At 40.9% G+C, this 15691-nt stretch overlaps 1 protein-coding gene across 1 annotated transcript in view; it reads right to left on the bottom strand.

Annotated features, from left to right (window-relative positions):
• The window catches only part of LOC109402816 (uncharacterized), a 113337-nt gene that overhangs the window by 37189 nt on the left and 60457 nt on the right, over window positions 1-15691 (bottom strand). The window contains exons 2-3 of the mRNA XM_062860634.1: window positions 8393-8465; window positions 1766-3080 (exon numbers count right to left, since the gene is read on the bottom strand). Coding sequence (XP_062716618.1) covers window positions 1766-3064 — 1299 coding nt within the window. The 5' untranslated portion in view covers window positions 3065-3080; window positions 8393-8465. The remainder of the gene's footprint in view (window positions 1-1765; window positions 3081-8392; window positions 8466-15691) is intronic.

Below are 15691 nucleotides of genomic sequence, written 5' to 3'. Positions count from 1 at the left end.
GGGTTCCATCACGGTAGGGAAAGGAAGCTATCGAGTAAGAAGGCTAAGCCAGTCCATAAGCGCAATAGGAGTGGGCTTCCATACTTGATGGTGAATTCTACTTAGTGTTCGTTGAGAATCTAGAACACTGTAGGAACCAGAAGAAAGGGCTTCAATTAGAAAAGTGAGTCTGACTGTTGGAGATTATACCCTTTCCCAGTTATGGAAATCTACGCTAGAATGTAAGTAATTGAAATGGTGAGTGTTTGGTAGATTGATAAACAAATGATCATCATTTGATATATTTGGCAGCGTTGGATCACCAAATATCTTCCGATGATTACCAGGAAAACCGAATGGGTTCAAAGTGTTTGTCCGATCAGTGACGGTGAGCCGGTGGTCATAGTAGATAAGAAGATCAGGAATTCATGGATGAGATGGTGTCCTCGGAAGCCGTGGCGCCAAATTGGATATAATACCAGAGGATGGTGGCTCCACAGAGGATGAGGTGCTTACGAAACCAAATGCAACAGAGGATGGTGGCTCCAAAGAGGATGACAAGCTTGCTGAAACCAAGCGCCGCGACATGTAGGGGAGGTGGTAACGTGCAAGCTCCACGGCTAAAGAGCCATACTTATGGATCAGTCTTTCCAAGCGAATGTCAGAAATTGTAAGGGAAATTAGATTAATGTCACAGCATTGTACACTATTCAGAACCAGCAGAACTACTAATTAAAAGTAGAGCTAAAAGCTACTTTGACGTTATTATAGCATTATGTTGTCAAATTTACTTCTATACAACTAATACAACTAAGCTGTCGTAACTCTTACATATATGCTATGCGAGTTGCTTGGAGAAGTACCCACTTGTATCTTATTTCTTAGTTTTTAATAATTGCCATCCCAAAGTGTTACATAACTCGACTCAAATACGAGTATACCAGCCCAAGGTCATCATTATCATAAAATGTGGATGAAGTAATTTGACAATAGTTTTTGACATATTGTCAGTGAAACCATTTACGATTTAAATGGCTACAAAATCTTTTAATTTGGGACTAATTTGATTTCCTGATAGAAGTGTTTCAGATTGTCAACAACCTTTTGAACGGGAAAAAAACACTGGATCGTTTTTTCTGAAACCACCAATTTTGAAAAAAAAACAAAAGAAAAACATTGTTTCTTCGTGGAATCTTAAGCACATTTCCTCAGCAACTGAGTACCACAAAGTTCCCCACGAAAGCAAAATATGAAAAACTATTTTCAAGCGTGTGAAAAATAGTTTGAAAAGTCATGTTATAAACTTTAAGTGTCGTAATTTTTTGGGATTTACTGTTTTTTTGGTTCTATGTTGCAGAATATTCGTTTGTTGTTTATCATGATTTTATTTGTTTTTACATTAAGAATTTCCAAAATGGGTTATGTTTGGAAAATTCTATATTTTTCACAGAAGTTACCGAAACAAATTTGGCGGTTCGGATTGCTATCAGATTTGTAGGAATTCCAAGACAAATCTGATAAGTTTTTTTTTCTTTTTACATAACTTTTGGCCGATACTTCAGTGAAACATATTTTTGATGTTCTCAAAGATTCATTTTGTAAAATCGTGATGTATTTTCGAGTGTAATTTGGGAGAGAAAAATAATGCATTTGGTCTGTCATATTTAGCCCAATAGATGAGATAAGTTTTCGTGTCCAGATTTTGCCGCCGTACGAGCCTCACCATTGTAATGAAATAATCCGTAGAAAGGAAAGCAGAAATTTAATTAAATGAAAACCAGCTCACCTGGCCAATCTGATCTAGCAGTTTGTATTGGTTCAGTTGCAGAAAGCTGCCGGACTGTTCGATGGAGACCCGTCTGGACTCGCGCAAAGGCGTCCGCCGGCGGCCACTTCGCGGGCTGCCGTAGGGGCTGTTGTACGGACTGTACGGCACGTTGGGATAGATGGGTCGCGTCTGATCCAGCGGCTGGAGTTTCGGAAGCACCCGGCCTTTGAACGTCACTCCGGCCGTGTTGATCTCCAGCTGGGATTCGGTCCTATTGCTGGCCTCCAACAGGTGGTCATCGTTGTCCACCAGATCTAGGGATTGAGTTTTCGGTAAGATTTTAATGTGTTGCGTCATGAAGCGGACACTGTGGGATAAGGTTGGGTTTGAGTGGCCGGGTGGCGGTGGGTTATGGGGATGGTTAAGGTGGTGGTGTTGGGGATGGTACTGGTGGTAGTGGTAATGGGTGGGTGGTTTGCTTGGGCATGCGGCGGCTGCAGAAGCAGTGACGGTCATGGCGGCGGTTGTGGCAACTGCAGCAACGGTGGAGACTTCAGTGGAAGCCCCGTAAGGATGGCCATTGTTAGTCGGGGTTTCAGTCGTTATTGAAGGCAAAGGTGGCTTAACAATTGGGTGACACATGGTGACGGAGGGTACGGACGTGCAGACTCCTTCGGATGGTTGAGCAGGTGGAACGAAGGTGGGATGATGTTTATGGTTGGGGTGGTTAGTTGAGCTTTCATGGTGGTTGTTAGTACAGAAGATGGTTTTCAATGGGTCTTCTGATGTGGTCGTTATTATCGTTGGGGTCACAACAACAGGTGATGACTTCGTTGTATTAGTTTTGCTGGTTTGGTTAGTTGAGGCAATGGTAACATTCGAATTGACGCATGATTTCGCTGTATCGGTACCTGTTTTGGGCATTTTTACTTCTTTTGGTTCAACGACCGCAGAATTTTCTACTGGCTGGCTACTAACGCTAGGTGAATTGGTTGCTACTTCTTCTACTTGACTATTCGCTGACTGCTCGTCACTATTGCTATTAAAGCTTATGTTTTCGAAACTTTTGATTTCGCTATCTAGGAGATTGTGCTGTTGACTTTGGATGCTCTGCTCAACTACGTAATCGAAGAGTAACGCAGGTGGTGGTGGTGGGTCAGGTGGTCTGGTGAATTGCAAACACTTCATGCTAGTAGTATTATTATTGTTTAGGAACTTTCGATCCAGATCCACGTCCAAACTGCCGCACTTCCGGTCGGCCTCTGCGGTGGCGCTGTCTACGGTTGGTATCATGCTGTGCGCTAGTGCTCCTTCCATTTCCAGAGGCTGGTGCCTGTAAAGGAAACAAACATCAGAAATAAGAAAACATGAAAACGAGTATCGTTGAAAAAGGGTTTCAAATATGTATTACTATAATATTACTATAGTATATATTCATACTTTAGTGAACAATTCTGAAGGATTTTTAGCGCGATTACCTCTAAGAATCATAATGGAATTAAAACAGAAATCCGACATTATCTTTCGTCAATCAACGTAAGAATTGATAATTGAATTTTATAGGCTTTTCACGGCGAGCTTGAGGAGAAACATCAGAGAATACCGACATGGCTGCCACAATGGCTGACTTCGTTCGACTCCTACTCACGTTTTCAAGAGCACCAATCTTGAAAATTCATAAACAAATGCGCTCGATGTGGAAAAGCTGCCTCTTTTTGCAAGTAAGCAAAGTCAGGATTAACAAGTGCGGCTTGATTCAAGGCCTCGTTTGTCAGATTTGTGTCTCTAAAGTTGTATGCAAAATTGCAATGGGATTTGATGATGTTTCACCTTAATACTACTCAAAGAAGGAAGAAGTAGCGAAAGTAATGAAAGAAACGGTGGATAGAATCGCAAGTGTGCGACGAGAGAAATTGAATAGAAGTTGAAAATTAACAGAGATCCATAAGGCTGACACAAATTTCGATTTTCAATTATGTCAACCCCCCCCCCCTGCCCCTTGGAAAATTTTGGTCGGAATTCGACTATTTAAGGGGGGCACAAATAAATTATTCAAAAAATTTAAAAATTTGAAGTGAAATTAGAGTTGCCGAGAAAAATTCTTAACAAATCCGATGAGTTTGATGATTTTGCCTAATTGTTTGTGTAATTTTTCATCAAATACATTTATTATTTATCATCCCCCCATTCTTGACAAGTAAAGTGACAAAAGAAGTAAATGAGATTTGTTCCGACCTAATTAAACTACACAATCACAACGACGACTCTTTTGGTTAACGCCCTGGGTATGAACGGCTAGGTACTGGTAGTTCGATGATGACTACTAGCCCTACACAGACAAAAAGATCGTGATTGTGATCTGTTAAATGTTGTTCGGCTTTGCTTTCGGTTCTATCGATCGGTGACACTTGTTCAGAAATTCATATCGAGCGAACGTTACTTATTTGATTTTTACTTTACTTTGCATATGGTTAAAAATTCCTCCATCTGAGGCTAAACTTAATGCAAAGGGAATCAAACTGGGTTAGGGATCCATGTATGTACTAACTCCTCGAAGACTGGAAAGTGCTAGTACGCAAGGAACATACTAGAAATCTTATTACTGAACACATGCTCAATACCGTTATTGCTGCTAATGTTAAAACCCGGGTTTTAAACTTCTTACTGTGGAGAATTTAGCGGTAAACAAGGGTGATGCCTAGGTTTCCGATGCATGGCCAATTACACAGCGAAACAAAAATTAACTATTGGTCTGTCTCAAGAGCAAACTTATGTGTCTCCGACAGATTTTGTGCCACTGAATCCGAATCCGGATTCAGATTTGCTCCAATACGTCACAATTTTGAGCTATACCTCAATTTATAGGGCAAAATATGCGATTTTGGGCTTTTTTGATTGGAAGCCATTAAGCATGAAAATATTTCTTCAAGCAATCAAACGGTAAACTCGTCAGTTAACATTTAAATTAACGACTCATGCAAAATATTACGTTTTACAAAATCAAATCAGATATTTCTCATACAAGTCACCCTCCAAAACTTGCATAAAAGTTTACATACTAACATGAAATGCTTAAATCTATCAAATTTGATTTGGTAAAACGAAATATTTTGCATGAGTCGTTAACTTAGATGTTAATTGACCAATTTACCTTTTGATAGCTTAAGAAAAAAATTCCATGCTTAATGTCCTGCAGTCAAAAAAGCCCAAAATCGCATATTTTGGCCTATAAAGTGAGGTATAGCACAAAATTGTGACATGCTGGAGCAAATCTGAGCCCGGATTCGGATTCAGCGGCCCAAAATCTGTCAGAGGCACATAAGTTTGCTCTTGAGACAAACAATGTTGCGCTGTGTACTTAAGTAGTACAGATCTTGGATTACTTATTATAGGCAACCGCTTAATCTTCATGGTATCTGCTAGAGAGGAAGTGTTAGACATAACGCTCTGCTCTTAGGACTGTATCGTTAATTATGAGTACACCTGAAAATTGCTGTATTTAAAAATGTTTTATTTATTTTGTAAATTAAATTCAATTACATTGTTTATTGACCATCAGAAAAGCCCATGACATGATTGTATATTTAATTTTTCGTGGATCTTGCCACCTCTCGCACTTTCTTCTTGGCGTTCTTCAGAAGGTTTTGGACAACCGTTCCGATGATGGTTTTGCTTACGTTGACCCAGTTTTTCTTGAATTTTGTGACGTCCCCTGCTCCTCTATCCTTTTTCCGTAGTTTCTCTTTCATCAAAGTTAACTATTCCTCAACGGGCCTTATTTGCGGCAATTTAGATTTCATTGCCTTTTCCACAAATTGAACATTATTTTCTTCATACCTGTCAAAGTTGTCACGCGCGTAGTGGCAAGATGCCAAATCCGGCCAAAGTAATGTAGGACCTTTGTGCTTTCAGATGAGTGGCAGAATAAGTTTCTGGAAACATTTCTTCCGGTATATTTCGACGTCCATACTTGGGACGGTGAAGAAAGGTAACGATTTCATACCACTTTGACAAATTGCTTGCCAAACCAACACATTTTCCCAATTATTTCACAAAAAATCGATTTCTCCTAATTCGTAACATTCGTGCCATGCTTCACAGTGAAAAACTGCGCCCCTGGAAGTGCCTTGTAGTCCAATTTGACATACGTTTCATCATCCATGAATATGCACATGCAATTTTTGCTCAAAACATCGTCGTACAGTTTTCATACTCGAGTTTTCACATAATCCGCCAGAATTTTAATGCGTTTTGGACATTTCTGTTTTGGGTAGGTCTTCAGGGAATTACGCTCCTTGGCACGTTGAACCATACCAACAGCCGTTGCACACTTTTTTGCGTAATCTCTAACGGACACCTCCTATTTTCCTTCAACGATTTTGCAAATTTTGCTGTCCAAATTTGACTATCCTGCACCTGTTTTTTGCCGTCCGGGTAAGTCTTTCAGTGTGTTATGCATACCGAATCGTTTGATAGCATTTGGGATAAAAAAAACCCAAACACATTCAATTTTTGCTAATTTTCTTAGCGATGATCATTTTTCATTGCAGTGCCAGGTCACAATCGATTTTCGCTTCTTCCCCGTAAACCCTCGCATTGTTCCACTTCGATCAAAAAACGATCAACGATCAAATCTGACTATACATGTCAATGGTTGCTACTCCACTTGAGGAAAAACTTTAACTTTTAATGAAGGTTATCGTTTGTTTAATGTTAGCAACAAATAGACACATAGCAGTTGTCAAAATAAGGCATAGTCTTTTTAATACACAGCCTCAAAGGTGTACTCATAATCAACGATACGGTCCTTAGTAGATTAGTCACGAGCTGAGCAATTGGCATGTGTCAGATGAAGAATCTTTATCTGACTATTGCTACATTTTTTTTGAACATGTGAATGTTACTTCGCAAACATTGCGTTTCAGGAATCCTCGGTCAATCAACTGGGATCTCTTTACTGATTTGGTTGCGGTCAACTTTTATGGATACTCACCATCTATTGACACTCCAAGTGATTAAGATGATGCCGTTGGTACTTCAACGGCCTTCATCATGGAAGCTTTTGAAGAAGCTTGCCCTCTGCGGTCTGTGAAGACCACAAGAGGAACCCCTTAGTGGAACTCTGATCTGGCGAAGCTCAGGAAAAAATGTAGAAAGAGTTGGAACAGACGACGTTCTGCTGGATCGGAGGCTTTCAGATCAGCTCTCAAGGCCTACCAGAAAGCTCTTCGGTCTGCTGAACGATCTGGCTGGAAAAACCTTTGTACAACTGTCTCCAGTTTTAGTGAAGTCAGTCAGTTGAACAAGACCCTTGCGAAATCTAAGGATCTAATAACAGACTTCTCTTGATATTTCATCAAGCATCGATTAGGAAGTTGAGTGTTTGCCCTCAAGAGGGAGTCTTGTCACCACTTTTGTGGAATCTCGCGTTTCCTATTAATGGTTTGCTGACGACTTTCCAACATTGTTAGTTGTTACGTGCATCAGAACCCTTTTCGATCTGATGCAAAGCACTTTCCAGATAGTTGAAGGTTGGTGTCGCCAATATGGCCTTTCTGTAAATTGTTATTTTCACAAAAAGGCGAAACCGTAATGGCGTGCGACCTTTGCGTCTTCTTTATTCTGAAATCGATGTGACTGATCAGGTAAAGTACGTTGGAGTCTTTCTTGATTCCAAGCTCTATTGGAACTTTATTTATTCAGAATTAAGAAAGCGTGTATGGCCTTCGGGTAAAGCTGGCGAACCTTTTGTAAAACGTGAGGTTTAACAATTAAGTATATGAAATAAATGTACACAACAAAACGACCTATGGATGTCTTGTGTGGTGGCAAAAGGGCGAAGTGAGAACAATTCAATCAAAGTTAGGCCATCTCAAAAGGATGTACTTAATGACGATGTCTGGAGCGTTATCTTACCCAATTTAGCGCTTGAAGTTCTCCTTGACGTTGGCCTAAGTACTTCACATTCATATCAAACAAGAAGTGCTTTCTTGCACTTGTCGCCTATGGGTACTTAATCTACTAGAAAAAACTCCTGTGAACCGTAGATCAACACACACCACTTTGTTTCTACTTTTGGGGAGTTTAGACAAATTTGTCCTTGCTCAAAGTATCTTTACCTTTGCTTGCAATTTTCCTTATGGGACAGTTTTCACTAAATTCTTTTTCCGGGAAGAGTGGACATCTGGTTTAAAGTATTTTAGGCGGCATCGTATGATACAATGATACACTGATGGTTCCTTTCTTGAAAGTCGAGCAGGTGCTTGTTTCAACTCTCGTGAGCTAAGGATACATCGGTCTTATTCTTGGACCAGTAAATCAATGAATCGGCTTGGTGATACATATTCATACCTATCCTCTTCAGTTCTAAGTACAACTGGCCTACGAAGATTGGATACCCCCTGACTAGAACGGCAGTTCAGTAAACATGACCTTTTCCCCTCAACCTTGTTCCAACACACGTTGTAGAGCACAATGTACGAATGATTACTAAGCCCAGAACCAAAGAGCGCGTAGGCTGACAGGGCAAACTAATTAATCAATTGATGTAGGATTTGCTCTTTGTGGTTGGCTGGGGAATGACAGGTCCGGTCCGGGCCCAGAAAGAGCAGCAATCTTAACCAGCTTGATGATGTCTTTTCTTACCTGGCAAGGTCGGCAATCCGTGTAGCGCATTGATTACGACAGCTCCCGCCGCTGCTCCCATGCCAAGATGATGCTGAAATGAGGGACAAGAGCAAAGTGAGCGAATGAGTGAGGGAATGTGGGGTAGAATGAAGTGAGTAAATAATACAGTTTGTTTTATATAGCTGAAGGTGAGTATGATCTATAGACAAATTCTTCTACTACCTCGAAAGTATTCCCGTATATCCCAACATTGCTGCCAAGGCTTGGTCTGTCTTGCTCAGTCCCACCTACCAGCATGTACTTTGTTTTAGCCGCGTTTATAACTATGTAGTTCGACCTTTGCTGCTTCACGTTTCAGGCGGGTGCACAATTCTGTTATCTTTCCAAATGCTCTAGCAATAATATCCATGTCATCCGCAAAACAGACAAATTGGCCAGATTTCGTTGGGGAATAGTTTTTGCAAAACATAACATCTACAATATAATTTATTTCGCTGACGGTTCATAAAAGGTTATGAAAGTGATGTCGCCATATTTCCCCAAGGTGATTTAGAACACTGGAAAAATGTAGAGTACGAGTTGGATTTCAACTCACGCAGTTATCATATTTTGTCAGATATTCAAATTGTGTGCGATGGACATATTAAGTTCCATATCCATATAGCATTTTTACCCACTTTCCCCCAAATTAGAATCAAATTCATTCGGACGTGTGATTGGACCTTTGGGGGAGGTCTATAGTCGCTGCTGCTGATTCGTCCTTCATTGTATAGCAATGTATCGAACAATAATGGTTGTTCAAGATGAAGAAAGCAGCCCAGATGGAAATTATTCCACTTCATGATTGCATCTGCTGCTGCCGCACTGTGCGCCGGCAAGGAGAGCTAATTTTTATTGACAACAATTGACTTGTTTCATTAAGGAGATTACGGACGTCGTTGCCTTTTTAGTGCATGAACGAGCGGAAGATTGGCGATTTTGGCTTTAACAGTTACTGTAATCCTCTTGAGGTTTTGCAACATATGGCCAAGATGGCATACTGCTATTGCACTTGTTGCGAAGTAGGTTGCGCATTTTTGGAAAAGGATAAAGGCTGCCCTCGTCGTATAGCATTATCGTTTCAATGGATGAAACTTACCATATGCCATACCATGTGCCATATGAAGCAAAATTTTATTGCGCATCGAGAAATAAACTTTTGGAATTTACGACGTGAGTTCGTTTTTTTTCCGCTTCTACCTGTCGTATAAATTGACTTGTTGACCAAGTTATGGCAACAATTTGACCTCGATGAGCAAATGCGATGTCCCACTGGGCGCTTACCGACGAAAGTAATAAACTGCTAATCTGCAGATAAAAGAGGTTTTCCGAAGTCTTCGTTTTGCTTTATTTTACTGTTCATCAACATATTTTTTTGCCCTGAGCAGAGACTTCATTAGTAGGGCATAAAAGTTCATGAAAAATGTAGAAAAATGTCTTTTGCAATTCTTTTAGAGCATCCTAGAAACGTTAACTTATGAATTTCAAATTACCTACTGTCAACTATATATAGTTTGCAGGTTCAACTTGAAAGGGCCCCTATAGCCACAGCTGTCACATAGCTATGCTGTAGGTGGCGGTTTCTCTCTCGGTCGGTTGCTGAAAACGGTGTATGTGTCTTTTTTATAAATCTGTGAGTTCAGTGGCTGCCTAAGAATATCCGAGAACTTAATTGAGTATAGATAATCAGATCTCCAAACGTAACTAACTATTCCAAGAGATTTATGAATGAGGTTCATACTCACATAGCCTCAGGTGGCTACGATCTACTAAGTTGTGAATTCAATGACTCTTTCAGATTTTTGATTTGTTGATTATAAAAGATTGGATATTTTGAATCTATATGACGACGTTCCGTTTTTATTGGAGTTTCTTGCCCAACAATTTCATTTAAAATTTTGTAGAACTCTTCTACGGCAGATTCGACATTTCCTTCATTCCTAAGAAAAGCTTGCCAATCTACACTACTTAATTTACATTTAATGTAATCTTAAATTCAGCATGACCATGCTGGGGGTGACGGGTTCGATTCCCGGTCGGTCCAGGATCTTTTCGTAAAGGAAATTTCCTTGACTTCCTTGGGCATAGAGTATCTTCGTGCCTGCCACACGATATACACATGCAAAATGGTCATTGGCAGAGGAAGCTCTCAGTTAATAACTGTGGAAGTGCTCATAGAACACTAAGCTGAGAAGCAGGCTTTGTCCCAATGAGGACGTTACGCCAAGAAGAGAGAGAGAGAGAGAGAGAGTAATCTTAAATGGCATCCAAGAACTCCTTTGAGTAGAGGTCATCGAATCTACAAGCACTACCAGTCTGAATCGTCCTGAAATGCCTTGGAACAGCTCTAAATCCCCTAAATAAAGCTCTGAAACTTCTGGAAATTTACGGAAACGCCCTGAAACCTTTAGACGTCCTTCTGAAATTCTCATAAACGACCTTGAAGCTCACCTGAGACCTGAAAGCCTGTGAAGCCCCCTTATACTCCCATTGATCGCTTTGAAATCCCCAGAAGCTCAGATGACACACTGTTAGGCCCCTGAAACTCCTGGGAAACCATCCTTAACAAGATCTTAAACCCCATGGAATGCCTCTGAAACCTCCTGAAACCCCATGGAGATCACCTGAAAGCCTGAGATGCCCTCTGAAACGTTTCTTAAACCCTCCTGAACTCACATGAAAGTCTGTGAAGCCCCCTAAATCCCGCGGGAATCTCTCTGAAACCCCCAGAAGCTTGCTGGAATCCCTTTGCACGTTTTGTAGCAATTTGAAACCGTTGTTAAACTTCTCTGAATCTCTCCTGAAAGCTTCTTCTTCTTTTTCATGGCTCGTCGTTCACATTGGCACTTGGCCTGCCTCTCTTCAACTTAGTGTTCTTAGAGCACTTCCACAGTTATTAATTGAAGGGCATTCTTTGCCTGCCATTGCATGAATTTGTAGATTGTGTGGCAAGTACAATGATACACTATGCCCAGGAAGCCGAGAAAATTTTCCCGATCGGAACCGGAATCGAACCCGCCGTCTCCGGATTGGCGATCCATAGCCTTAACCACTAGGCTAACTGGAGACTCCTGAAAGCTTATGAACCCTTTAAAACCAACGGAAACGTCTTTGAGTTAAGTTCGGGTTTGAAACACCTTGAAATCGCTTTGAAACCCCACTGAAACTCCTATCAAGCTCTTCTGAAAGCCACACAAACCCCCTAGAAACTCTCTGAAGCCCTTTTTAAACGCATTTAAACTCTTTTGAAATCTCCCTGGAACCCTCAGAAATCCATGACTTCACCTGAAATCACTCTCCCTCCATAAACTCCTTTGCAACCTTGAAATTCATTTTGGCAATAAACTGATTTCTTCTGGTGTGCAGAGGCATGGCACATATGCTCCTCGGTGTTGCGGATGATATTAATCTCATCGGCATCGATCGGCAGTGGAGGAAGCTTATGAGCTTATGAGAGACATCGATGATAGGCTTGACGATTAACTCTACCAAGACGAAGTACATGACAACAGGAAGAAAAAGAGACAGACCTAATGGTGTTAGTGCTGCAGTAGTGATTGATAGTTACATGTGACAATGACGTTTCCCGTGAAGTGAAAAGGTGTATTGCAGCTGCGAATAGGGACTTTTACGGATTGCGTAACCAACTTAGGTCCCGTAACTTGCAAACGCAAACTAAATTCGTGTTACATTAGACGCTGATTCTTTCGGTTGTCCTGTACGGTCACGTATAAAATATGTCAGACTTCAGTGCGCTGGACACGAAGTGCGAATGTCGGAAGAAAGAATAGCGAAAACAATATTTAGCAGGGAATCAGGTAGAAGTCGGCGATTTCATGGGCGACCGCGAATATGCTGACTGCACGCGGTTTAAGAAGATCTGCCATGGGCGTAGTCAGTGGGAGGCAGGGGAGCTTGGCTGAATGGCCAAATTTTGTGAATTTTCTTCATGGAATACAAAAACATATTTTCCAGATATGCTGGAACTGGTTCCGGTAGAGAAAAAGAAGGACTGTAGACAATATGCTTCTGAAGAGTGCAGTTATGTGCTACTGCTACACGAATTTTCACTAGTATACAATTCAAACAAAAAAAAAAGCAAAAAGTAAAAGAGCAAAATTTTCTTCACGAATTCTTTCAAGGACACCTTTAGAAATTCTTTTAGGCATTTATTCAGGAACTTCTCCAGGGAATCTTTCAGAAATTCCTCAAGGGGCTTCACCATGAGTTTCTCCTTCGTGAATTGTTCCATGGGCATCTTGCAGTGTTCAGATAATTTTTGTTTCAAGGTTTGTTCCAACAATTGCTTCAAAAATTCCTCCCACGATTCCTTCAGACATTTTTACAGATACTTCTGCAAGGATGCATCGACGAATTCCTCCAGGATTTTTTTCCATAGTTTCCTTCAGTGATTCACTCATGGGTTGCCCCACAGATTCACCAGACATTCCTCCGGGATATTATCCTATTATATCTTTATAGATTAGCATCCAGAAGGTGGCCAAAGCCGGAAGGATACGGTGGGCAGGGCATGTTGCAAGAATGCCGGACAACAACCCTGCAAAGCTGGTGTTTGCAACTGATCCGGTTGGCACAAGAAGGCGTGGAGCGCAGAGAGCACGATGGGCGGACCAGGTGGAGCGTGACTTGGCGAGCATCGGGCGCGACCGAGGATGGAGAGCGGCAGCCACGAACCGTGTATTATGGAGAAATATTGTTGATTTAGTTTTATCTTGAATTTGATGTAATACTAAATAAATGAATGAATGAATCTTTAGAGATTCCTTCAGTGATTGTTCCAGTGCTTTTATCGAGAATTTCTCCAGCATTTTCTCCAAGGATTCCCAAAGAAATGTAAACAGAAATTCTTTTAGGTGTTTCTGCATGTGTACCTTTAGAGATTTTTTCAGGGATATCTCCATATATTCCTTCAAGAATTCCACAAGACTCAAGAGATTGCTCTAATAATTTAATCTGGAATAATTTGAAGTAGGAACAACTCCAGGGTTTATTTTAAAAAATCCTCCAAGGATTCCTCCAAGAACAATTTCTTCAGGAGTTCCTCTTGGATTTTTTTTCAGGAACTCCTCCAGGAATTAATCCAGTATTCCCTCCAGGGACTGTTTAGGAATTCCCTTAGGAATGCCTCTAGGAATTGCTTCCTGGGTTTTCTTCAGGAACTTCTACAAGATTTCCTTCAGGATTTCTCCAAGAATTCCATCTGCAATTTCTTCAGGAATTCTTGCTGGGTTTCCTCCAGGAATTTTTCAAGGGATTCCTCCAAGAATTTCTCAAGTGATTCCACCAGGAATTTATCAAGAGATTCCTTCAGGATTTTTTCAGAGAATTCTTCTAGAGATTTCTTCAGGAGCATTTCTGGAGATTCCTCCGTTAATCCCTACCGGCATTCATTCGTCTAGGATATCTTCCAGGGATTCCTCCAATAATTTTTTGCAAAAATTTTTGTATTCTTCAAGGAAATCCTCCAGGACTTAATTCAGAACTTCCTCCAAAATCTGTTTATGGATTCCCTTAGAAATTCCGGGATTCCTTCTGTAGTTTCTTCAGGAATTCTTCTACGGATTTCTCGAGAGTTTGTCGAAGAATTTCATCTGCGATGTCTTCAAGAATTATTCCTCTCCGAATTCCTTAAGAGATTCATCCACGATTTTTCTCAGAAATTCTCCTAGGAATTTTTTTGTTAGGGATTCCTTTGGGAATTCCTGCAGGGTTTCTCTGAAAATTCCTCCAGGAATTCATCTAGAGATTAAGAAGTTCCGCTAGAAATTCCTCTAGAGAATTTTCCAGGAGTTCCCCTGCAGATTCCTCCAGAAATTCCTACAGGCATTTCTCTAAGATACCCTCCAGGAATCCTTCTAAGAATTCCTACAAGCACTTTTTTTCGAAGATTCCTTCAAGAAATCCTCCAGGGTTTCCTCAATGCACTCCTTCAGGACTTCATCCAGGCATTCCTCCAGAGATGCCTCCAGTAATTGCTTCCGGGTTTCTTCCAAGAATCCCACCAGGAATTCCTACAGAAATTTACCCAGGAATTCTACAAGGGATTCCTCCAAGGATTTTTTTCAGAGACACCTGCAGGAATTCCTCCAAAGATTTCTCCAGGAGCTACTTCAGGGAATCCTCCAAGAATTCCACCAGAAATTCTCCTAGGCATTCTTCCAGGAAATTTTCCAGGAATTCTTCTTGGATTCTTGCAGAGATTTCTCCAGGAATTTTTCCAGGAATTTATCAAGGAATTCCATCATTAATTATGTTAGCACTTCATCCTGAAATTTCTTCAGGAAATTCTTCAGGGATTCCTTCAGAAGTTCTTGCGGATTTTCCTCCAGGAATTACTGCAGGGATTCCTCCAGGAATCTCGCTAAAAATTCCTCCCGGAACTTCCCAGGGATTCCTTCAGAAATTCCTTCGAGGATTTCTCCTTCAGAAATTTCTCTAGAATCCCTCCAGGAATTTCTCAGGGAGTAATTGTTGCAAGAATTTCTTCAGAGGTTCCTCATAGAACTTCTTCAAAGATTCCTCCAGCAATTCCCAAAAGAAAACCTCCAGGAATTCCTCCAAGCATTCCGCCAGGATTTTATTCATGAATTTCTCCAGCTACTACCCCAAGAATTTCGTCAGGAATTCCTCCAGCAATTTCTCTAAGAATTGATCCAGGAATTGCTCCTGGACAACCTTTAGGAATTATGTCAGCAATTTCTCCAGGAATTTTTCCAGAAAATCTTGTGGGTTTTTTTTTAGAAATTCTTCCAGGAAATTCTCCAGGAATACCCCCAGGTATTTTTCAGTTATTGATCCAGGCATTTCTCAAGGAATTTCTCCTGGGATTCCTTCATAAATTGTTTCAGCAATTCCTCCAGCGATTTCACCCAGGGATTCCCCCGGGGATTCCTTCAGAAATTCCGATAGAGATTCCTCCAGGATTTTCTCAAGGGATTTTTTTCAGAAATTGAAAAACCATTGCATAGAAATAGAAATCTTCCAGAATTCTTCCAGAAATTCATCGAGTAATTCTTTCAATAATTTCTGTAGAGATTCCTTCACGAATTCTATCATGGATTCCTGCAGAAATTCCCACGATAATTGCGTAGGAATTCCTCCAGGCATTCATCCAGGATTTTATCCTGCAATTTCTCCCAGAACGAGTTCGTAAATAATTGTCGGCAGTAAAACCTGAAGGAATTCCGGAAGTAGTTCATGGAGAAACCCTAGAGAGAAATCCCGGGAAGTAGTTCCTGGAGGGACCCTAAAGGAAAC

The sequence above is a fragment of the Aedes albopictus genome, chromosome 3, assembly GCF_035046485.1.
Source record: "Aedes albopictus strain Foshan chromosome 3, AalbF5, whole genome shotgun sequence".
NCBI classification, from domain to species: Eukaryota; Metazoa; Arthropoda; class Insecta; order Diptera; family Culicidae; genus Aedes; species Aedes albopictus.
This window is presented reverse-complemented; position numbering and strand designations above follow the sequence as displayed.